Genomic DNA, 25,371 nt, shown 5'->3' with positions numbered 1-25,371 from the left:
GTGCCTATGTGGGCAATTGTCACAGCAGTTGAATGCATTTGCCTCTCTCATTGTCTCTTGGTTGGATTCTCAGTTGAGAGTGTTTGGCTTTAAGATTTTTGGGATATTTCTGTCAGTCAAGTTAAAGTAACCTCCTTTTTTTTTTTGTTGGTCTGTCAACCCACACAAACACACATTTGTATGTGTGTGTAGATGCTTCATGTTGGCTTGTCTGTTTTGTTAGTTAGTTTTTTGTTGCAGTTACTCTCACATTCCCTATCTCTCTCTTTTTCTCTTTCACTGTGTGTTTGTCTCCAACTCTCTGTTTATCTGTTTCTGTTTTTTTTTTGTGTGTGTGTTGTTTTGTGTTGTGTTTGTTTATGTCTCTGATGCTTGTTCTTTGTGGCACACATACTGCAAGTCGGCAAAGTCGTAAAAGTTGCTTCTGTGTCATAAAAGTTGCATAAAAACTGCTGCTGTGGCTGCTGCTTCTGCTGTGATTTTACAGATGCGTGGCATGACACGAGAGAGAAAAAAGCAAAGTTTTAGGGTCCCAATCCCATATTCAGGGCCTTAAATATATTTCACAGGAATTCAAAGGACTTTAATATGACCATACAAGGTAGAAGCATAAAGTTTTCATTTTTTTTCTTTTTCTTTTTGCCACCTCAAAATGGCAAATCATTTGCACGTCATGTGCAACTATATATGAAAGAGCAAACAAGTAAAAATAAAAAATAAATGGAAGAAGGAACGAAGGAAGCAGAGCAAAAGGAAAAAACAAGAATTGAACTTTGGCTTGGGTCGTCGTGTATTTGGATTTAATTTAGATAAAAGCTTTGCCACACTTCTTTCCTTTGGGCCAACAAACACACGAGCCTTCTTCTTTGATGCGTCGTCAGATAATGCACTGAAATCAATTCCATAAACACTTTGGCTGAGGCCACAAGCCCACTCGAAACCCGCTCAGACCAACCGCAGGCCAAACCATGCCCATCTCCATCTCCCTCTCTTTCTTTCTCTCACTCTCTCTCTGTTTCTCTCCCTCCACATTTGACAGCGAAACGACAATTTATTTTCATCGCCAGCTTAACATATTGGATGGATATGCTTGCTGGCGCTTCATGTCAAGAGTGACTCAAGCTTAACAGCTCAAACGGAACAAAAAGGATGCAGGATATTAGCTAAATGGTTTGTTTTTCTTCTTCAGCAAAAAAAAAGAAAAAACCAACAAATGTAAAAAAACCTTGTCTTTAAAACGTATTCCATGAGTTGGTAAGGGAAATCAAACAAAATCAACATTTTTTCTTTTGCGATTTGCAATTTTCCCAAACATCACTCCACGGAACAACTGATTATAATTCGTTATCTATTGAGAATCAAGTCGAGAATCTTAAATTTACTTTACACATTCGCCAAAAATTAACGTCAACATGTTCTTAGATTTTATACATAGTTTTATTCTGAAGTTCGCTAAGCCAAAGTGACCAAAAGATATCAGAATTGAACTATTTCACGGGATTTATGTGTCTAAGATTATAAATTTGTTCACTTACCCTCTTAATCATCATTGAAGTTTTGGAGGTGAAGAGTGGGCAATTTCTGAAACAAAATAAAGTTAAAATAGATAAAGAAATAAAATAAAAACTCAAAGTCAAAGCAATTACAGTGAAACCTCGATATAACGAACTTCGTTATAACGAAAAACCCAATATAACGAATTTTTTGTTAAGTCCCTTGAAAGGACTAAGGTTTTACATTTCAGTACCTATAGCGAATCAATAGATATAACGAATAATTTTGCGATCCCCCTCAGATTCGTTATATCGAGGTTTCACTGTATATTAACAAAACATTAGGTAGTTAAATAATAGTTAAAAGAGATGGGAAACTATTTGGTTAACGAAACTCAGTGGCGAATTTGTGTAATGATTTTCATTCTTAAGTACACAACTTACCTAAGATTTTCATGATTTGTTGGGAAAATTCTTATAGCCTCATAGGTAATGGAGATAACGACAGCTAAAGGTTAGAACAACAAGTGGTGGACTTAGATTCTTATATAGGCCAGGTCCTCTGCACTTATCTCTCTGTCTATTCCTAAGTATTCCTCTCTCAGAAACGGAGATAAAGTGTGGGCGAACGGGAAGGTGGGTTAAGGCAACTAGGCGATAGAGGCAGAAGGATGGAGTAGAGACCAAATCTAATTTCTCCCGCATTTGGACGACTTTCCAATATCTTGAAAATTGCTGCATAGAATTGGAATCAACTCAAATAATTCCCCATAAAAAACATTTGTCTTTGAGGGCGATCTTCCTTATCTTTTTCACTCTTGGAGAGTCATTCTTTCAATTGTTAGACCAGCAGGAATTCAGTTAAAACAAAAGAACTTTTAATTAATTATTCATTGACATTTATTGATTGAATTTGATAATGGTTTTTCTTGTTCTGCAGCTTTGTTTTAAGTTTTGTGTGTGTGTGTTTTTTTCAGTTGTTGAAATTACATTTATAATATATTTGTTATTGGTTTTTTTTTTGTGTTTTTTGTTTTTTTTTTTTTGCGGGGATTGTTGCATTTGCATCTTAATATTTAAAACAGACATTCATTTGTTTAAGTTAGTTTTTTTTTTTGCAGTTTTTGGTTTGCTTGTTTGGCTAAGAGTTTGTTTTGCTAGTTTGGTTTCAAGATCAAAAAACATTTGCGATCGTAGGAACCTGCACACAAGTGAGTTTAACCCCCGTTCTTTTTTACGGGGGGAGGGGGGTTCTGGTGGTTTTCTATATACTTTTTATTATTTATAAGTTTTTCCAAAAAAAAAGAGTTTTTTTTTTTTTGTTTATTTTCTTTAGATTTTTCGGCGGTAAAGAGTTGGTTTTTTTCATTTTTGTTTGGTTTTTTTTTCAATAAACCAAAAAAAAAGAAATTAAATATATATTGTATACATATATAGAAATGTAAATGTGGAGAGAAACGAGTTAATAAATATTTGTTCTTGTTGTTGTTGTTGTTGTTTGTGTTTGCTTGTATCTCTGTATAAAGGATTGCCTTGGCTTGGTAATTGCTAATAACAAATTTCTGTGTAATAACATATAATATTCAGAATATACATGTCTATATATATATATATATATATATTTATGTATATATATACTCAAAAATAGTTTTTTTGTTTTGTTTTGTTTTTGTTGTCTTTTACTAATTCTTCTAACTGCTTTGTTTTTGTTTGTTTGTTGTTGTTGTTGTTGTTGCTGTTGTAGTCTTTAATTGTATATAGCAAATGTTTAGATGCACATTTGCTTTTTGTATATATGCATGTAAGGAGGGCTCTGTTAAGGGTACTCAACAATTGTCTATATACATATATATATATGCATACATATATATATACATATAAAACATGTATTTAGGTATTTGTTCATTTTTGGCCTTGTCAAGTTTTATTTTGTAGCTGGAAATGCTTTTGGTCTTAAATTGCAATTTCAGTTTCTGGTTTTTTTTTTGTTCTCTGCTTTTAAATATGCATAAATTTGATTTGATTCGATTTATTGTAGTTTGATATATATGTATATGTATGTATATATATTATTGTAGGAAATTATCATAGGTACACATATCCATTCAACACAGTTTAATATGTATGTATGTATGTTTGTTTGTTTGTTTGTTTGTTTGTTAGTTTGCTTGCTGCTTGTTTGTTGGTTTCTTTTGCTTGTTGTTTATGTATTTTAGCTTATTTGTCTATTAGGTATACATATATTTAGATTTATTCAACTATTTTTTTCATTGCATTAGCCAAGAAAGGAGAAGCGTTGGAAAATCAACAATTAAAAGAAATCGTTTTCGCTTAGGAGACAAAGAAAGCGGGGGAAAAGTGAAAGGAAATAACCACAGCAAATGGCAATCGAATCGAATTGTAATAAAAACACTTAAACTCCAATGCAGTTCTCATAGATTTTACATAGTTGTGAAACCAATTGGCAATAAATTATATTAGAAATCCGCACATTCCCGTTCGAGTGCAATAAAATACTTTATTTACTTATTAAATTTCATAGTCTTATCACAATATAACTGAACTGTAAATAACTAATTGATTGATTCATTTTGCAATTTGCTGGTGTCAAAGAAAACAAGAGTTTTTATGGAGTTTGGAGCTTGAATACATATGATCAATTAGCCTACTACTTCGATGTTTTTCCGCGCAGATCATATCAAAATATAAATATATATATATGTAAACATATGTCGATGTCTTGGCGATGATGAAATTAATAGAGTAAAAGAAAACTCAAAGCCAATTTATATAGTTTTAGATTTTGTTGCAGTTTTCGGTTATTATTTTTCTTCTGTTTTGTTTTTGGGGTATGAGATTTTGCCTTAATAACTAAATATTTGATATTATTTTGTTATTTGATTTCGTTTATATATATATATATGTATGTTAATGTATAATATGTATGTGTGTGTGTGTATTTATATTTTATTTTTCTTTTCTTTTCTTTTAGTTTTTATGCTTCATCTTAGTATGCCACACATTTGTTCATTTCATTTCATTCATAACTAACAATAATAATGAAAGTTTCCTTATGTTGCATATGTTTTTTTTCATCATCTTGTTCTTTAAGTTGTTGTTGTGTAAATATTAAAAATATTTTTTGTTTTTGTTTTTTTTATAATTTGACTTGGGCCGTAGTTGTTGTAATTTTTGTCTTTTTTTTTTTTGTTGTTTGTGCAATTGTTTTTGTTTTATTTTTTAAAATTTAGTTGTCTTTCAGCGAAAGGTATAAAAAGTTGTTACTTTTACAGTTTAAAGTTTATCTATATAATGGTTTATAGTGTATATAGTACAAAATTTACAGTAGAAGCCAACTAACTTCCCAAAAAAAAAAAAGGTATATATAAATTTATATAATAATTAAACAAATCTTTAGTTTCTTTAGTAAATTAAAAGAGAAGAAGGCGCAAAAAGGTGTAACTTATGTGTGTCTTTTGGTGGGAGAGAGATAAATAGAGAGACAGACAGAGAGAGGTATAGAATATTTGGCGGTGGGGTTTAAGGTCTAAAGTTTTTGGGTCGGGGGCGGAAGGTCAAGGTAGGGCGGATTTTTCATATGAAAAGCAAAAGGCTAAAGGCTTTTGTCTTGCTATAAGCATCTGTGTGAGTATGTGTGTGTGTGTGTGTGTGTATATGTTTCCCTAATAAATTTATACAAAATCCGTGCTCAGAAAATAGTTTACAAATATTTGTAGTATTAGTTACACTGTCCGTTGGGCGTGATATATTTTAATATATATATATTTGATGTGTTTGTTGGCTTTGGTAAAGTTCTTGTTGTTGGTTTTGTGTGAATTTTCAGAAGAAGCTCGGAGTTACTCTATTTTAAAGGTTTCTTTTGATTGTTTCTAGGCTGTGAGAAATCTTTTGTATGTGTGTGTGTTTGTGTGCTAAATTTGTTTAATATTCATATTCATAATCGTATATACGTTTAAATTGACCCAAAAAATGTTTGTGTGTGTGTGTGTAGTTTAGTGTAAATTTACACATGCGCGCACACACATACAATACATATGTGTGTTATGTTTGTATAAGTAGTGGTTCCATTTAGAGCTTGACTTTTAAGCTATGCGACAACACTCTTCAGCAATAGTTTTTTTTTTCTTTAGGTTAAATTCTCTATATATCTAATGTGTGTGTGTGTGTGTTAGTGTGTGTATGTATGTAAGTTATCAATAAGCATTCTAAAGTCTAAAAGAATAGCCTTGAAGCAGACAGGTAAATCGTTTTGTATCTTATTCGAATTTGCCACCAATTCTTTGTGGGTTTTTTTCTTTAGCAAATATTTTGTAATATTTTTTTTTCGGGGGAGGATGGAGGGGGAGGGAGGGGGGGAGGAGGTAGTTGGCCTTTCATTTCTTTTAATAAATGCGTCTAAGCAACATTATGACAGTTCTTTTTTGTCCAGTTTTTGTGGCCAAGCTTAGAAATAAACTTTTCGTAGCATACTTATTGGGGGCAATTAGGTATGGGAGAAAAATGTTTAAAAGTTTTGAAAGTGTTCGGTTAAAAAAATGACTTTGGTTGTAATGAATCTTCATATTTGGCACTCAAATCCAAAATAGTCATCAAGATGATTGATGGTGAAAAGTGAGCTTTAAAATTGCATCTTTTGATTGTTCTTTTGTCTGCATCTAAAAACTTGTTAAACAAAACTAACAAGTTTCTAGTCTAGTTCAGTTCAACAAAGAAAACGATTAAATTCATAGAAATTTTAGTAAACTCTACTTATTGAACGAATTAAATTTCGCTTAAGATAAAAACTTCAATTAACTTTTCCAGCCATGTCCTTTGCGATTTCACATTTTTCCTTTGCTTACATTTCTTTTGGGGGGAAAACAAAACTCTGGTAGCAACTTTTCATTCAATTTGCCTGTCTGTCTGTCAATGGCTTTCTTACTTTTTATTTGCACCATTGGAATTTCTCATATTTGTAGTTGGTTTTTTTTTTTTTTTTGTGGGGTTTGTATTTTTTTTTTTTTTTCTTTTTCTTACTTATAGTACCTACAAAAAAAAAAATACTTTAGTCAGTAGGGTTTGTTTTTTTTTTGGGGGGGGGGGAGAGTTTAGGGGGTAAATAGTTGTAGGTTTTTGGAGTCTTGTCTTTGTCAAATAGCAGCTACAAATTTAAGTAGGTACAATTACATTTAGTGTAAAATACACATTTAGTTTCACTTTAGTTATTTATACATTAATGATTAAGTTTAGCAGCAGCAATTACATTGCAAAATCAACTCGAAGAAATCAATTGTGTGTGTGTTTGTGTGTGTGTGTGTGTGTGTGTGTTTGTGTGTGTATGTATACGTTTTACAAACGCTCACCTGTCCACCGACCAACGACTAAAAATCAATTGATGAAACGCGCTTTCTGTTTGCGCACAAAGTCCTGTGCCTGTTTATCATTTAAACGCAGCTCCAGTATCTGTAAAATGGGATTACCTGGAAGGAAACGAAATGAAAGGGAAATGAAATACATAAAAGCGAATGCGTCGTCTTCTTCTTCGTTTACTTACATTTATCCTTTTGCTGCATTAGCGGCAACTCAATTTGCTTTAGACCATGGAAATTATCCACACTGGTGCTATAATCAGCCACTCCTGGTATATTGCCCAGAGCCAAATAGGCTTCACCACCAAAATCATTAGCCGTAAGGACATCATGGTCCATAACAGTGAAACAAATCATTGCCCCTTCGGTCAGGCATTGCTCTAAGGTGACCGAAAACTCGAAACATTCATCGAAAATGGGATTGAGAGTGCGCTGAAAAAAAATGAAGAAGGGGAAAGGGAAAAGGTAATGCGATTGAATGGCAGTTCAGTCCGATTTCGTTTCGAATGTTTTACCTTATGCACGTTCGTCTGCTGTTCCATACAGTGTAGGAATATGCGTCGCGGCAATAATTCAATCACCACAAATGGATCACTGAAACCATTTGGATCCAAGGGCACAACATCTCTGGCATGCAATACCTCCACACATAACGAATCGTGATTGAAATAGGCTCGCACAGCCAATGAACCATACGGCCCCGGACTAATGGCCACCAATTGTTCACGCAAACGATTCATGTAGAACATATCGATCAGACGTTCTGTATCCGTTTTATGGAATTGTAATCTCTGCTCAATGCGCCAAAAGTCCTCTGTATGGAGGCACTCCAATAGTAAACCTTGTCCCTCGGCATGAAAGAAATCCACCAGCAATTGCAATGCCTCATAGAGCCTTTTATGAAAATGTGTTGGCTTATCTGTCTCATCGCCCGTTTCCATTTGCCGCGACATTTCCCCCAATACGGTCTTCCATATGAAGCGCAACGAACGATTAAAATTTTTCGTAAGCAGCGCACTATTCAATGCAGCCAGATGGCAATCCAAGTATTCCAGCAGCGGAACAATAGCCTGATTGGCAGGCAGAGAGTCGGGTGACCAAGCCAAATGGAATACCGCCTTCTGCAGTGACATTTGCATCAATGGGGCCAATTTGGATAGTATACGTTCGCAGCGATTTTCCATATGCGTTAAACTCGACTCGAGTAAATTATCAGCCGATTCTTCAAGCGGCTGCTCATCCGAACGGAATTCGGCCAATGTGCGTCGCACATATTCCACATTATTTACCGTCACACACATATCATCGGAGCACCGGAAGGGCCCCTGTTGCTCATAGTATCCACTGTCCGCCAGAGCCGTATGTATGAGGTCGCAATAGTGCATGGCCGCCGAGCAAACGACATCAATCAATTGCGATTCCAGCATTATGGCCGTATCCTCATCGGGCCAATTGATAACCTTCCAAAACTCTTTGATGTTCAGCAATGTGCTGGCCGTGTCCACCGAGGAGCTGCTATAGCGCACAATTCGTTCACCCTCACAGATGGCGTCCATGCGGATGGCAGCTCGAATCCGTTGCAATGCCTTCGCCTTGCTCACCATCATCCAACGCTCGTAAGTGGGTATGAACCACTCGTGGCTATTGCTCAAGGCCAGCGGTTTTTCCGGCGGCTGGGGCTGGGCTGATAAATGACGTTTCAATTGACAGAACTCCTGCAGGGCCAGAAAGAGTTCAAAGGGTTTCGTATCCACTGGCTCCTGATCACCCTCCAGTACAGCATATTGTGAGAGATTCATTCGTACGCCCGGCACTTGGCCAGCAGCCATGCGGCTATAGATCTCATCTCCCACCATTGAATCATATTGTTTGTAGATTATGCTAAAGTACTGAATGCCATTGGTGCTACACAGGAAGAAGAGCAAAAACAAAAAAAGGAATTTTCTCTAAATGATGCAATTAGCTTTGATAACTTTTAACATTCCCATCGCCCATCGCCCATCACCCGTCAACGACCATTCCAGAACACACTTTTAACACACTCAAAGGTTTGGCCTGGCCTGGCCTGGTCTCTCGTCTAGGTCATGCTTGGCTCTGGCCAGGCTCTTTACCTTGTCAGTTATTGCTTCAACATGAACTTGTGCTGCTGCCTACCCCCATCCTCATGGGAGGGATGGCAAGGGGGAAAAGCATTTTTATGACAGCACAATTAATTTGAGGCTTATGTGTGTGTAAGCCACTTGATGTCCCTCATTAAGGTCCCTTTTATGGCCTCACTAACTGGGGCAAATATGTGACTGATTAGTCCAAATGGGAGTCATTTTTGCACAAGTACAACATTCTAAGAACCCATGCAACTGTCTATATATACATACATACATGAATATGATGTGAACAAGGAAAGGGAATTTGTCCTTTGTCTATATCAAATTTACATTTAACATAACAAACAGATGTAACACATTTGAAAGCATTAAGGAGAATTAGAGCTAAGCGAAAGCTGAAACCTGTTATTTGAAATCAATTTTAATTAATTTCATTTGAACTGAATCAAATCAAACCAATAATCGATTGATGCTTGAATTTGACTTTGATAAGGCTACTGATACGCAATCAGCAAGAATTCAGCTAGTTAGTTTAGTCATTTTTGTAGTCCCCTTTACTAAATAGTTCTCCTCTTTTTGGGAGGGGAATTTTTTTGGTCGGTCTGTCATGACAACCAATTTGTGGCCCCTCATTAATGAGGTTTATGACTTTGACCAATTGACAAATGGCCCCCCAAAATGATTAGAGTCGACAACTGTAAAGTTGTTTACAGACATCCCCCCCCCCACCCCCACCCTCCCCTCCCATTGCCCAAGGGTCCAAAATGGATGCCTGCTACTAAGTTGGAATGGAAAATGACGCCATTTGCGTGGGTTCGTTCGTCCGTTGGTTCGTTTGTTCGTTTCGATTCAATTGGGTCAGGCAACATTCGACAATGCAGTTCGCATGGCAACCTATTGGAACGAGGGACATCATCTAGTCGTCCTCCCTGAACCTCGCGTAAACCATCTTCATTTTTTGTTTATTTTTTATTTTGCTTTTCACAAAAGTTTTCTAGTTGTTTTGTTAAACTGCTTTTGTAAATTTTATTTGCCCAGTCAGACGACCCTTGAGGAATTGGAGAAATGGAATGGAATGGATACGAAATGGGGTGCAGCGTGTTTTATGTGCGACACGTGTCCAACATATTTAATTCAGTGCACAGGAGCACACACACAAAGGTAACCCAAAAAGTGAAAAAAAGTGGGGACCCCAACCGATACTCACTTGTCGAAGAGCGCATGATAGTAGGTCTGACCCAGCTGGATATCGGCCGTTAATGTTGTTACAAAATTCGATAATGGATTGGGCAAACACTGCGATTCACGTAAAACATTCTGGCCCCACATAATGGAGCCCTTGCGCAAGGCATTGACCACTTCGCCACGAACGCCTTTGTTGAACGGGCAGACGGCACGAAAAGCACGCATCGAACCCAATAAACCGAGACAACGCAGCAGGAATTCCAGTCGTATCAATGATGGTGGATTCAATGCTGGAAATATATCCCGATGTCGTCGTATTTGATTAAGTGAACGTTCCACAAAACCATTCATGGCCTCGGCCAGCCATTGCTCTAGATCACGAGTGAGAGCCTCCTGATTGGGTTGATTCCATTGTTTCTCCACATCGCTAAGTAAACGATGTAAAAATTTCGGATCTAATGGCGTGGTTCGATTCAAATGAGCAGCAGCCACATATCTACAACAACGAAAATCAGAGGGACAAATGAAACAAAACATTTGACATCACTTAATTACCTTGCCATGGCACAATGTAAATCGGAGAGATCAGCCTGCACTGCCGTTTGATGTAGTATGGTTAATGCTGGGCCAGGTAAATCACCACACCAGGTCCACGATGGCTCATGGGTGGTCACCTCATGTTGCATGAACACCGATTGCAATTGCTCAATTTTATGGACTTGCTGCTCATGATGGGGCTCTTCGGTGCCGGCATTGCCGCCTCGATCCTCGCGCGTCGAGAGCCACAACTTGAGACGAATCCGACCCTGGACAGTGCTACGTTGACTGCGTGCCTCCAGCTTGAACCAGGCATCCACTCCAGTGGAGGGTATATCGGCAAGTGGTATATTCACAGATCCCAGGAAATCATCTTGAGATCCCTGTCGTGCCGATTGGCAAACTTGCTTAAAGAAACGACCCAAGCCCCGTACACCGCGCACTTCATTTAAACGCGAAACGGCATCCATGACGCAACTTTCATCGTCATGGTCCCAAATGTCCAAGTGAAAGGTGTCCGTATTGATGTCATCGATGTCGCTAAATGACCAAAAAAAAAAATTAATGTGAATGGAATGGAGATTGTTACACAAATATAATAAAATATGAAGTAAGTAAGTCGTCTCGCCGACTTGGGTATACCATACACCAGGTGAAACAAATATTTAAAATTTCGAAAACCAAATGTATGTCTACTAAATTGTTTTAACATGCCTCATACCATTTGCTATCTCGCTCACTCTACAAACACACAAGCACTCTAGCGCCGCCACTAGCCAACGGCCAATTCTGCCCTTATGGATCGCGTAGCAAAATACGTTCATACGTATATTTTGTATGTTTCTAGTCCGATTTCAATCAAATTTGGTAGTTTGATAGAAATAGATAAGATTTATTAGTCTGCCAAATTTGATCGCGATGGTCAAAAAATTGCAAAAGCTAATCGGTTTTTTCTAAATTATGGAGGCGGAAGTGGGCGTGGCAACATATTAAAATATATGTGTTCTGCGCGCATACTAAGCCAATATACATACTAAATTTGGTGACTTTAGCTTTGTTAGTTTTCGAGAAAATCAGTTTTGTTTAATTTTCGGGGGCGGAAATGGGCGTGGCATAATTTTTAAATAGTCAATATCTGCGCGTCTATTAAGCTAACTTACATACCAAATTTAATGTCGGTAGCTGTCATAGTTTTTACGAAAATCAGAGTTATGTAAATTCCGGGGGCGGAAGGGGGCGTGGCAAAAAGTTGGAACAATTATTTTCTGCGCGCTAACTAAACGAGTATATAAACCAAATTTGATGTTTCTATCTGCTATACTTTTTAAGAAAAACAGTTTTATGTAAATTCTGGGGGCGGAAGGGGGCGTGGCAAAAATTTGAAACAAACTCGATAAGCGTACATACTACACGAGACTGCATACCAAATTTGGTGGCTCTAGCTCTTATAGTCTCCGAGATCTAGGTGTTCATACGGACGGACGGACGGACGGACAGACGGACATGGCTAGATCGACTCAGTTTTTGATCCTGATCAAGAATATATATACTTTGTGGGGTCGGAGATGCTTCCTTCTGCCTGTTACATACATTTTGGCGACTTTAATATACCATTTCACCCTATGGGTGTATGGTATAAAAATGGAAATCGCTTCACGATTTGTTTCATTAATGAAATTTGCATATAAATTGTTATTTTACCCGCCATCACCACCGTCATTTTTTCTCTCGTTTTTCTGTCACTTTTGATTATTGTTATTTACGATTTCAAAATAAACAAATTACTTGCAATCAGTCAATGGTCAATGTATATTTGTTTTTTCTTTTAACATTTTGTTCTTCAGACAAAAAACCATTTAGTTTATACAAACGTTTTTAATAAACTTAACTAAGCAATTGTCTAACCAATTAGTCGCCTTCATTTTTAGATTTAGAGAATTATTTATGAAATGAATTGCTCTTATCATGTCATTCAATAAATATTCTGTTCATATTAGATCAAATTGAGATATATCAAGTGTCTCCAGAAAGTACTAAATGAAATCTTTTATATGCTGCCCATAAAGAAGATCGTTTCCATGACATTTTATGTTCATTCAATCGTTCGTTCGTACCTTTGGGATACTTGGGATACATATGTATGTGTTTTTTTTTTTTGCCATTTTTATGACATTTTATTAGAAATGTATCGTAAATTTCGTTGGCAAAACATTTTTTCGACGAATTTGATGATGCAATTAAGACGATTGGATTCATTTCATTACGGTTTCGGTTTTGGTTACGATTACGTTTTAAAGTGCCATCATTTTGCTCTATATTGAACGTAAATTATGCATAACATTTTTTAATACAGAGAGAGAAAGAGAAGAGGAGACTGAGGACGGATTGTTTTGGGAAATGAAATCGTTTAAGCATGTGACACAGATCAAATGGCAAAAGTTCACACAGTTTACAATTTACCCAAAGTGTTTAATAAAGAACAGAGAACAGCAGCAGCAGTAGGAAAAGAAAACATTTATCAGGCAAATGAGGCGTAAATGAAGTATCCCTGTATCGAGGAGTTCGAGCTTGAGCCTATTGTAATTCCAAGAATTTTAGTTAAATTATAAAAGCACGCAGCTGCCATTTGTATGGTCTGGTAATTGAATAATTCGTTTTCCTTCTCCTCTTCTAAATGGGCATTAGCTGCCTGCTAAACGGTTTTGTTTTTTGGGTGGCGGGGAGGGGTTAGCGGGTGATCTAACAATTGCTGCGTGATTGAATTTAAATGGGTCAGGAAGAAGAAATTTCATTCGTTTCACTTACAATTTGAATTTCTCATTCCATTTGGGTGTGAGTGTGTGCGGCTTAATGCTGGTCGCTTTGATTAACTTGGCTGGGACAGGTCCGCCCAGCGAGTCGCGCTGCTCCCGTCGACCGGAGCCGCCATCGCGTCGCTTGAAGCTCAAGCGAAAGCTATGCTTGCGATGCGGTGGCGAGTCTGTGGCACTATTATCGAAGCCACCGCTCATGTCCGCTGATAGAGCACGTGGTGTCGGCGGCAGCGGCAGCGGCGAAACGGGCGGACCACCTCCACCACCTCCTCCAGCATCACCATCCGGTTGAATGCCCAGCATGCAATACGGATCCGAGAAACCTACAGAGAGAGAGAGAGAAATTGTGCATCATTAATGAAGGGAGATATATGTACGACTGATGACATTAAATGGCAATTAATGGAGTCGAGACCCCGTTGGCAATGAGCGCCAGCTGTCTGGGGTCACACATTGCGTATGATTAACATTTCATTTGCATAAAGTGCCGCCTCAATTATTAAGTATCTGTGATTTACAACACCGCCAGTCTCCAGGCATCAGACTTGAATACACACACACACAGACACACTCACAAACACACAAACAAACAATTAGTCACAAATTAAAGTAAAGAAATTATAAATTTTCAACATCAGAGCAGTCAAAAACAAGTTTAAAAAAAACCCTTTTTGTCAAAACTAAATCTAATGTAAGATTTAAAAAATGTTAGCATACTTTTCAGGGCAGTCGACCTAACAGAAAGACAGAGAGAGAGCAAAAGACAGAGTTAAGTCCAGTAAATGGCAACTGGATATGGAATGTAGTTGCTAAAAGCCAATATCCTTCAATGGCACTCCTCGAATCGTATAGAATTTTCCGCTTAAAGGCCATACCCGCTTTTCTATTCTCATAGTCTCTATGTACTCGTGTGTGTGTGTGAGTGTGTGTGTGTACCTGTAACCTGATTCATTTGCCAATTCGGTTTATATGCTTTGCTACTTACTTACACTCACTTACATGACCTTTGAGAGCTAAGTACTCAATATAATGACCGAGTAAAATGATGGCTGTTGTTGCCATTGCCATTGCCATTGCTATTGTTGGTGTTCATGCTCGACTAGACTCGACGTGGGCAAGGAACTTGGTTGCATCTGTTCGAACTAATGAAAACTGAACCCGTTGACGCGGTAAGCAACGGCTGCTGCTATTCCCTCCCCCCCGGTTTTCTCAACATTCGCAGCTTATTTGCCCATCGAGAGCAAACAAAAGCCGCTCACTCGCTTTACTCTCCGTCATCGTCGTCATTATTATTATTCTCATCATCATCATCATCATAGTGAATAGAAGCAGCATCAAGGGCATCCAGCAGGTAGAGTAGGAGACGCAGTAGCCATGGCCACGATTCATTGGCAACACACATACATTCACTCGCACATATAATCAAACTTATAGACATCACAGTGCGTGCCATATTTATACATAACGAACTAAGAAATTCCTTATACAAATCTCTATTACAAATAATCGAACCATATATTATCAGGTTTATAACTTCTATCATATAATTTCCTTTTTTATGGATAAAATATAGAACGTTTTCGTAGTTTTTTCAAACTTTGTTTATATGTTTTAAAAACGAGATCATTGTCTGCTTCTAATCATTTCACTGCCCTAGATCAGTGGTGAATTCTAAAGGCCAGAAAACTTTTCCACGTTTTTAATCGTGATAATAATTAATTTGAGAATTACAAAATCTGACAATTTGGTTAAACTTTCTATATGAATATGGATCAGACTGTATATATATGAGGATGGCTGACTCAATCTGCCAGTGTACCCCCAATTCTCAACATTTCCTCATTTTCCCAGACGGCAGTCGTCAGCAGTACATTTAACAGATGGCAATAGAGGAATGGGTGAGGAGGAATGGGTGGAGGGGATTGAGGGCAAGCAACTAAACACTAAACTAGCATGGGTGAAATGGAAACAGACGCACAAATAGAAGTAGAAGTAGAAGTAGAAGTAGAAGTAGAAATAGAAGTAGAAGTACAACCAGAACCAGAAAAACAGAAGTAGCCAACGCTGAGGCTAAATAAGGAACTAAGAGCGAGAAGAGAAATTGGTGGAGCAGTTGGAGCAGCACTCAACGTATTCCTTACACATCCTTGAGCACATTAAAATGCGAAATTGCGTTGCCTTCGTCTGCTGTTGCTGTTGTTGTTGCCTCTCGAGCATAATGAACGAAAATGGGTAGCATTAAATTGCAAATTTATTGAACGAACAGAGGAGCAGGGACAAAAACTGTTACAACAGCAACAGCAACAACAACAACAACAACAATATAAGAACAACAAATACTATATAAACCAAAAATGAATGAGAATATACATAGTCAACGCACATGATGCTGTCGTTGTCGTTGCCGTTGCCGTTGCTATTGACATTGCCGGTTGCCACAGTTGGTGGCGCCTCTTTATTGGCTTTTTCATTTGCCTCATAATGCAATTACCTAACCACAGAATCAAATTTTCTATAACTTGAAAAATATTTGCCAATACACACAACACTAAGCACACACACACACACACATATATGTACCTTGCTTTGACATCTACATTGACATATTGATAGATTGGTAAATTGTTAAATTGATGCTTACCATTCGCATCTTTTGCCTCCAAGCCATCAGCCTCGATTACCACAGCCGAGAGCACAATTATTTTTGGTTTATCCTCGGCCGAGGCATGCAGCAGGCGATAATGACGATCCGGATTGACACCAAAGGCGCGCTGGGCATGCAGATACATTTCGTCCTTGTAATGAGCAAACTGCAAATAGAATGAGACACACAAAACACAAGTGGATATCAGTGTGGAGTCAGTGTGAATAAATGGGTGACATTGACACACGCACAGACACACATGTGTGTGGGTGGGTGTATGTACATACATATATGTCATTATAAATTACGTTGGTAATTTAATTATTTTGTCATTTTCATTTGCAGCACAAGCAGCAACAACAAACAACATTATAATATCATTAACAACAAAAAGACAACAAAAAAAAATAAATGTGAAAAAATGAAGAAAAAACCAAAAAAAGAAAGCGAAAACAAAATTTGCATATTTTCACACCCTGTATACATATATGAAATACAGGGTGCACTGTAGACTCGCAACTCGAAACTCTAGGAACGACTGCAGACTTGCATTTCTTTAATGCTAAAACTAATTGAGAATTACAATGAAATAAAATGCACAACGAATGGCAGAGGCTTTACAAAAAACCAATTGCTAAAATTAGCAGAAGAATATTTCAACTTCATTTTTTTTCTATCTACAGTGCTTAACACAATGATAAGACACATTAAAAATTTGTTTTGTTTTTCTAGCTAAACAGTTATTTTTAAGAATTTAGCGAAAAACAATATACCGAATGAAAGATCAAAGCAACAGCTTTGGAAAAGTACCGTTGGTTTTTATTCCCAGCATCTGCCTGCAATGTACCTTTACTTTTCCAGAAATATGTATGATATTTGCTTGCTTGCAAGCGTATCACAATTATAAGACACATTACAAAAAGTGAAGTGAAAGAGATAGGATAGACTTTTTGTTGGTGTTTATTATTGATTTACCTCTAGAATTTTTATTTAAAACAAAATGGGGCGATCTACACTGCTTTGTCCTGAAGAAAAGGGCTCTATTTTAGCATTTCCCAAGTCAGGTTGGACTATTGCCCGAACTTCCCGTGAAATTGGCCGTAGTCGAACCGCAATCGCCAATTTTTTAAAAAATCCGGAAAGTTACGGTAAAAGGCGGAGTACAGGTCGAATGCCGATTCTTGGTGACCGTGAAAAACGGTACATTCTTAATAAAGCAAGCAACTCGACAATATCATGTGCCCAACTTGCTTCGATTTCCGGCAAGAAAGTGTCGGCTATGACAGTTTGGCGCACTTTAAATAAATCAAAAAATATTGTACGAGGTGTGCTTAAGAAGATACCCCATTTGACTTCACGACAATGCAGTTTACAAGCTCAAGGATGAATAGTTCGGACTAAATCCAAGTACTTGAGAGTAGCCTGCTGCCATTTTTAACAGAAAATAGGGAAAACCCCTATATTTTTATGCAGGATAACGCAAGAATCCACACAAGCCGGCAAACAAAGGCGTTTTTGCAAGACTGTTCGGTCAATTTAATGGACTGGCCAGCATGCTCTCCGGATCTAAATCCAATTGAGAACATTTGGGGTATTTTGGCAAGACGTGTTTATAAAGAAAACTAGGTTTACGGCAACATAACCGACCTTAAGGAAGCAATTATCAGAGAATGGGGTCTTCTAGAGGATCAGTTATTAAAAACTCTTTCGGATTCGATGAAAAAGCGTATTTTTGAAGTCGGAAGAGCGCAGGGAAATGCAATTAATTATTAATTTAAAAAATATTAAGGAAATTTCTACTTGTTTTTTATTTTTAAGCTTAAATTGAAATATGTCTTATAATTTTGATATGGTTGATAACCCTATTTTTTTTGTTTTCTTAAAAAAAATATATATATATGAAAAATATTATTGAAAAATGACATTAATCTTATTCGCATTCTAATTTTGAATATATTTCTAAAAAAAAATTTTGATAAACTAAAGTGTTTTAGAAAATATGTGTGAAAAACGACGTGTCTTATCATTATGATAAGCACTGTAAATAAATAGTTTAAAAATAACTTGCTAACAAAAATGGGACATTTAAATTTAGTTAACTTTCGTTTGTAACTAACGTTTTGTGTAGGACTGGCGGGCCGAAAATTTCATTTTTGGTTTTTCTTGTTTATGTGTGTGTGGGTGTGTGTGTGTATGTGTTTGGGAGTGTGCTTTTTTATTCATTTTTTTTTTAGCTGTCTACTTCTCACACACTTGCTTTCTCTCTCTTTCTCTATTGATTTATCTTCTTCAAAATTTATTAGCTTACAGACTTTTGATTTTTCTATCACGCTTCATGTAATGCTTTCATCATCAAAGTTTTCTCTCTACTTTATTTTAATTTGATTTGATTTGATTGCCTAGACAGCCTGAGCAGCAGCGTCCATTTAAATTATGAAATTTCTTCATTATGAATACCCTCGAGAGAGAGATAAAGCGAGAGAGAGAGAGAGAGAGAGAGCAAACGTTGCCAAAGCAATTTTATATGAAAAAATCTTAATAATTGGATATTTATCTTTCAGATTTCAATTACCATTTTATATGAGCCGAAAAATTTCAATGTGATTGATTTTATCAGATTATATTTATATGATTTATGCAACATTTAAACCTTAAACTGAAAATGTTTTAGAAATAGAAACACACCAAGTCATTTAACCATAACTAAGAAGAAGTCACATTATATTGATTTCCTGTCTAATTAAAGAGCAACCACTATATATATTCTTGATCAGTCTAATGAACTTAATTACCTTTCTTACATTTTGTCCTATTTAAGGAAGGATAAGCGTTTAGACAAAAGATTTAAACTACAAAACTGAATACTAAACTTAGTTAATTGCATTTGGCTTAAATGGCAAACAAAAGGGCAAATGTTGCTCATGTTACAACATTTGATTCAATGCTATTAGTTACAATATGTGAGAAACTAAAATTAGTCAAACACATAATAATACATAATAATGGAATCTTGTGAACTTAAGTTCAACTTTTGTATTATTATGATTCGTGTAAGGTTTTGATATTGAGAGGATGTTCTGCTTTATTTATAACTTTAACACAATTTACTTGACGACTTGACTGGAGGAGGTTGTGCTTGTTGTGCCTTTAACTTTATCAAAAGTGGCCCCTTAATTAAGAGTTCAACAACTTGGCAACTCTCTCTTGCCAGAGAGAATTGCTTTTAGCAATGGAATTCCACTTTCGTTGTAAACATGCCAAACAACAACAACTAGAGCAGAGCAAAAGAGTTGGCCATTTTGTGTAAGCCAAAATAGTTAGCATATTTCGTATTTTCTACTTATATTATATGAAGTAAGAGGATATACCAAAAATTTTCTGCTTGATTTTCCTGCTTGATGATTTTCCCTGGAGTGTTTTACTTGCATTTTTCATTAATTTCCATTACAATGGCCAAACGATAAACCAAACTGGGGTAAATCGCATTTATTTGTAATTATTTACCATTAAATGCAAAAAAAAAGAAAAACAAAAACCAAAACAAAACAGAAAAATAAAAGGGGCAGGGGAAACCCAGAGAGAGAGAGAGCGAAAACGAAAATAAAAATGGCCATTTCCAACTTGAATGCCAAAGGACTTCCCGCAGAGCCCAGGCCAAGTCAAATAACTCAGTATCTTTCCTGCCTGCCTGTCCACCAACGGTTACCTCTCTCTCTCTCTCTCTCTGGCTCTTTCTCTAGTTACTCGTTTCTCATTCTATCGGCTTTACTTCTTGCGAAGCTCCCGCGAGAATTGAAGGAGCAGCTGAGCAGCTTCACTCAGCTCAACTCAATCACAGCAGGACTAAAGTTATTTTCCGCTGCTAAATAAAACTTTTATTATGCTGGCATAACCTTGTGCCGCATCCCCCCCTCCCCACACAGCACCCTTCCTCTGACACACCATTACACGCAAGTCTTCACCTCTTCGGTATTCCCTGGAGCTGGCTCAAGTTTCATTAGTTGTTGCTGGCCATCTAACAATTTTTCTCACTAGTAAATTAAAAACGATAATTGAAAAATGAACTTCGAGTTAAGCCAGCAAGGAGCAAAGGGAGCCACAGCAACAGCAACAGCAGGAGCTTCAGCTGAAGCAGAACACAAATGAAAAGGGCGAAGAAATATATATTGTGAAAATATTGGAAAATTTTTCTTCCTTCCTTACAGTTTTTTTTTTTTACTTTCAAAAATGGCAATCATAGAAAGCAATTGCAAGAACTTAAAAACATATTTAATTGAATTTATTTTCCAGATGACTTCAAAAGCTGCCAAGCAGACACATTTATTATTGGTAAAGAATTTCGGGCTTAAACCAAATAGGCCAGATTAAGGACATATTCAATCAACTGAATTCAAGCCTCTCTCTCTCTCTATCCTTTCTCCCTTGCTCTAATTTGCTTCATTTGGCAACTATTTGCATAACATACACAACCCCAAAAAGTCAAACATCCACCTAATCCATCAATTAGGGTATCAGGATTTCATAATCAAGTTTGTAATGTACACCAAAAACGCATTAACATTAGGTAAACCAGTTGAAATTAAAGATGAGGAGATATTAAATATTTAATCAAATTATTATCGAATGCAAACAACTTTACCATTGGGAATAAAATTTGCTTTTGCTTGTTTCCCATCTAAAAATTTGATTTTGTTAAATATTTATGAACATATGGATCTAGATCGCAACAGATCTTAGCCAAAGGATATATTCCAAAATATTTAACAGTGTTTCACAAAATATGCTAAGCTAATAATAGGAAAAGAGCGTTCAAGAGTCAACATAATGGAAAATGTAAATAGGTTTAATATATTGATTAACTTTCTTTTAGGTTAAAGTTGTCTTTTTCTCTTTTCCCATTTTATTTTTCTCTTTTCTGATATTGTTAACTTACCTGTCCACCTGGCGCTGGAGCGCCCACTGTATTAGCTATGGTATGCAAGACCTCAATATATAATTTCTCCTTCTCATCCTGACGGTCAATGGACTCCTCGGGTGCTGGTGGATCACGTTCATTCTCGGGATTAGCCTCGGCACGTGCTTCCGCGGCACGCGTTGCCGACATGCGACGATTTTCACGTTTCCAGCCCAGAGAAGTAAAATTCTCAAAATATGAGCCATCCGTTTCCTGTACACTAAAAATGAGAAGAGACAAGGAAGAGACCAGAGCAGAGAACAGCAATAGAAGTGAATGTGAGAATGGGAGTTTCGAAAGAGTGATAAAGAGTTGCGTGTGTGTGTGTGTGTGTATATACATTCAAATTGACTAACTGAAACTGTCAGTGTCAGTGTCTAACTTTAATTGGCACTGTCAATATGCTGTATTTTTTTTTTTTTTTGCTTCTTACCTCTCTATCTATACCTCGTTTACCCCAAATCCCGAACCCCTCACTTTTTACACACACACGCACAAGGATACACACACATATAAATGTATGCAGAATGTCATACCTATTTCAATTTTGATAAGGGTCGAACCGAACCGAAATGCCTGTTGCCCCACTAGGCGTATGCTTGATATTTGCCTTTCGAGTTGTACGCTAATTGTCTACAAATATTTAGCTGTTTGCATATTTGATGGAAATAAACTTTTTTGATTTTAATCAAATGTTCAAATGAAAACGAGAGAGATGAGTTAGAGCGCAAGAAAGAGAGAGAGAGAGAGTGGGATCAACTATATAATAGAGATATATGGCGTGCTTATAGGACTAATCATTTGATTTGAAGTCAGTGCAGAGCCAACACCGTGTAGCAATGGCAACGGCAACGGCAAAGTCAATGGCAAAGCCAAAGGCAGCAGCTGTGGCTAAAGAATAAAAGTTCATTTTAACTTTTTTGCACACTCAGCAACGAGGGACAGAGCCCATACGAGACAGAAAAAGTGCGAGAGAGAGAGAGAGAGAGAGAGGCAAGGGCGGAGAAATATCTAAGCGGCTTAACTTTTTGTTGCCCGAGCAGATTTTATTTTCAGCTTTCAACTGAAGCGACTCTAAAAAAGTAGGCAACACTCTTTGCGCCGTCGATGCCACTCGGAAATGTAGGCAACACTTTTTTCACATTTTTTGGGTTTTTGTTTTTCTGTTTTAGGTGTTGTCGTCCCTTGTCCGTTGTCCGGGCGTGTGAAAGTGAAAATGGTCGGCATCAGCAATTGCTGTAAATGATAGCCCAGGAAAAGGGAGAGCAGAGAAAAATATGTAATAAAATCGTTTGCTTGCCGGAACTCTCTCTAACCAACTGCATTGTTTGTCAAGTTTGTCAAAACAAACGAACGAACGAACAAACGACACACAAAACAGAAATACGAAAATGAAAATTAAATTTTCAACTTTTTAGGGCAATTGTTGTTGTTTGTCTAGCCTCTTATTTCGTTACCCTATATCCTTTGCGATGGATTCACAAAAAAAAAAGGGTATTCTCAAGCTGTCGTCGAAATCGAACTTAAATTGAATTTATCATCCAAACTAAGTATATTTTTAATCAGTCTGGAGGCTAAAATTGCAATTTTTACAAATTGAATATAGGGTATTTGACAGTCGTCTTACTGTCTCTCCCTTTCGCGTTAGGTATAACGCATGGCATTTTTGTCGTTCTCTGCTTTCTGCTTTGTGATTTGTGAGTTTTGTCGCATGTCTTCTTGACGTTGTTGTTGTTGTTGTAGTTGTTGCTGGCGTTGCAACACTCAATTTCGCAGAGAAAGTTTTCCAGCTGACAACTTTTACTTTCCATTTATTTATACTTTAAAAAGTAATGTTTTTTTTTTTCTTCCCTTACTCTCGCTTTCTCTCCATCTCTTTTATTTATTTTGGCATTTAACTTAAAGGTAAATATTGTTTTTCAAAAAGAATTTGAACAAAAAAAAAAATAACAAAACTTTTACTGATAAGCTACAAAATCCCACGACTACAAGAAGAGAAAAAAAAAAAACCATAACTGTTAAAGAATGTGAGAAGAACTTGTGCAATTTTTTAGGTGCTCTCAACTAAAGAGGCCTGACAAAAGATGCCCAAAGAACTTTCGGAAGATAAAGTAGCCTACACAATCAAATTTAGCATACAAATATTTATGACGAAAATTTAATAAACAACACTAGTCCATTACTTGTGGCTACTTTTGATTGATACAAAAATCTTTTAGATAAATGATCAATATCGCTTCAAATTGTCTTCGTTTAATTGGCAGTTATTGAAACTAAAATTATAAAATGTAACATGGCGAAAACATAACACAGGCCGACATTTTCGAGGTCATGAAAAAGTGTTCCAAGTTCAATAGGTCATCACGCCTGACGTGATTTCGAAAAAAATGCGTTGGAATTATTCAAAATGGCCTCATTTTCAATATTTTCTAGTATAATATAAACAAGTTATTATACTCAAAACCTTATTATTTTAACCTATTAATATATTAGGTATGATTTCAAATCAAAGAGGCGTTTCTTTGTTATCATGCATATTATCATACACTTTGGATATGGTTCCAAAATAAGTAAAATTCGAACCAAAAAGTATGCTATAGAGATTTAAAGAATTTGCAACTTGTTAATTTTAAAGAATTATTGCAATTTTATTTATCTAACAAATTGTTTATAAGTAATGTTGGCAAACAACAGCTATTTTTCTTAAACAAGAAATTCTACAATTCGTTAAAAATGTAGAAAAAACAATTTTCAACTTTATATAGTATACTTTTGGGTGCCTATTTTTCAACCCTAGATCCCCTAATTACACAAAATCTGAACGTGATGAACAAACACTGAGTATGCAGTCAGAATCAGCGTACCCGAATTAGTTAAAAACATTTCTCAGGTTAACGTCACCAAAAATCTTGTCGGCCTGTGTAATTGGACTAGTTAGAAAATATCTTATATTTGATGAAAACAAAAATTCATTGACAAATTGTTAAATTGGTTGTTGTTGTCATGGCAAAGAAACAAACAAAACAATTTGCATACTCTTGTTGAATTTTTTCTTCTCTATAATTAATGGCAATTAAATTGATGCTAATATAAATATCACCATATGACAAAAATTTGCAATTTATAGTTTGATTGATTTTAGGCTAATGATATCAGTTTGCCCAACTGGCTAATTATGCATATCAATAATTATGCGTTAAATAGAGTAGTTCGGGTCGGGTTGTGTTTATTTAAATTCGAAATGTCATTTGCAGATGTTGTTAAAAGGAAAATCTTTTGCGGTTTTGCCAAAAGGAAGGCGACTAACCAAACTAAAAATCTCATTTCAAGCTTAATTAAATGTAAACCAAGATACCAGAAACTCTCGCTCATTATGCGCACATTTTCTACAGATTATGCAAAAATGAAGAAGGAACCCAGGTTAGCCAAAACGTGAACTAAGAGGTGACTCAGGGTTACACTTGGTAATGTGTGGGTGTGTTAGTGTGTGTGTGTCTGTGTGGTTGTTGTTGTTGTTGTGTAAGAAAAGTTGAGTGCCAGGTGGCCAGGTTATGTATAATGTTGCATCTTCTTGCATCCTTTCTGTCGGTTTGTGTGTGTGTGTGAGCCTTGCAACTAACAGATAATTCCATTTGCACCTTCTCGTTTACTCGCTTACACAATTCTATAGAGAAGATTGAGAGAGTCAGTCGAAAAGAAGCTTTAAAATAAGACACTTTCAATGTGAAAATGCGGCAAAACTTTTCTCTGTGTTTTCCAAAGAAAAGCAGAAGCAAGCTGCTTCTGGCCCGCATTTGCCACGCCTCATAGGCAACCGACAGCCGAAAAAAAAAGATCGAAAGTTTTGTTGTTTTGGAAACTTTTGTAATTACATAATTATGAAGGTCGCTCCCCTGATGAAAGTTTTATTTGTGCGGGGTGGGGGCGGAGACGAAGGAGCAGTGCAAGAACTGAAAGATGGAAAATCTGTCCCCTCCAGAAATACACAAAAACAAAAACTCTAAAAAAAAAAAAAAATTGAGCATGGAAAATCTTTAAAACAAAAATTGAAGTACATTAATTAATTGGTAAATAATTCATTTTACTTGTAAGTCCTTTGCTCCCATCCCACTGAATCCTCCTCCTCCTTCTCCTCCTCCCCTGCATTCCTATCCCTTCGGCTTCAAGTTTCCGTGTTATTTATATTTGCCTGTGAAATCCCTAAAGAGGCACTCATTAGTTGTTGCTGGCATCCGCACCATCCCTCTTACTCTGTCTATCTCCCTTCGCTC

General features: G+C 36.6%; 1 protein-coding gene across 2 annotated transcripts in view; it reads right to left on the bottom strand.

Annotated features, from left to right (window-relative positions):
- Positions 1-2,347: 2,347 nt before the first annotated feature.
- Positions 2,348-25,371, bottom strand: part of LOC6639051 (BAI1-associated protein 3) — a 63,207-nt gene continuing 40,183 nt past the window's right edge. Inside the window, exons 5-13 of one of the 2 annotated variants that reach the window (XM_047012003.1) lie at positions 21,080-21,320; positions 16,144-16,312; positions 13,495-13,825; positions 10,708-11,229; positions 10,175-10,648; positions 7,378-8,767; positions 7,048-7,294; positions 6,857-6,973; positions 2,348-2,368 (exon numbers count right to left, since the gene is read on the bottom strand). In XM_047012003.1, the coding sequence (XP_046867959.1) occupies positions 6,882-6,973; positions 7,048-7,294; positions 7,378-8,767; positions 10,175-10,648; positions 10,708-11,229; positions 13,495-13,825; positions 16,144-16,312; positions 21,080-21,320 (3,466 nt within the window). In that variant the 3' untranslated portion in view covers positions 2,348-2,368; positions 6,857-6,881. Of the gene's footprint in view, positions 2,369-6,704; positions 6,974-7,047; positions 7,295-7,377; positions 8,768-10,174; positions 10,649-10,707; positions 11,230-13,494; positions 13,826-16,143; positions 16,313-21,079; positions 21,321-25,371 lie in introns of those variants that run through there. The other variant, XM_047012002.1, reaches the window with a different exon arrangement.

This window comes from Drosophila willistoni (genome assembly GCF_018902025.1).
Source record: "Drosophila willistoni isolate 14030-0811.24 chromosome XR unlocalized genomic scaffold, UCI_dwil_1.1 Seg144, whole genome shotgun sequence".
Lineage (NCBI taxonomy): Eukaryota > Metazoa > Arthropoda > Insecta > Diptera > Drosophilidae > Drosophila > Drosophila willistoni.
The sequence above is the reverse complement of the archived record's forward strand: the minus strand, read 5'-3'. Positions and strand labels throughout refer to the sequence as shown.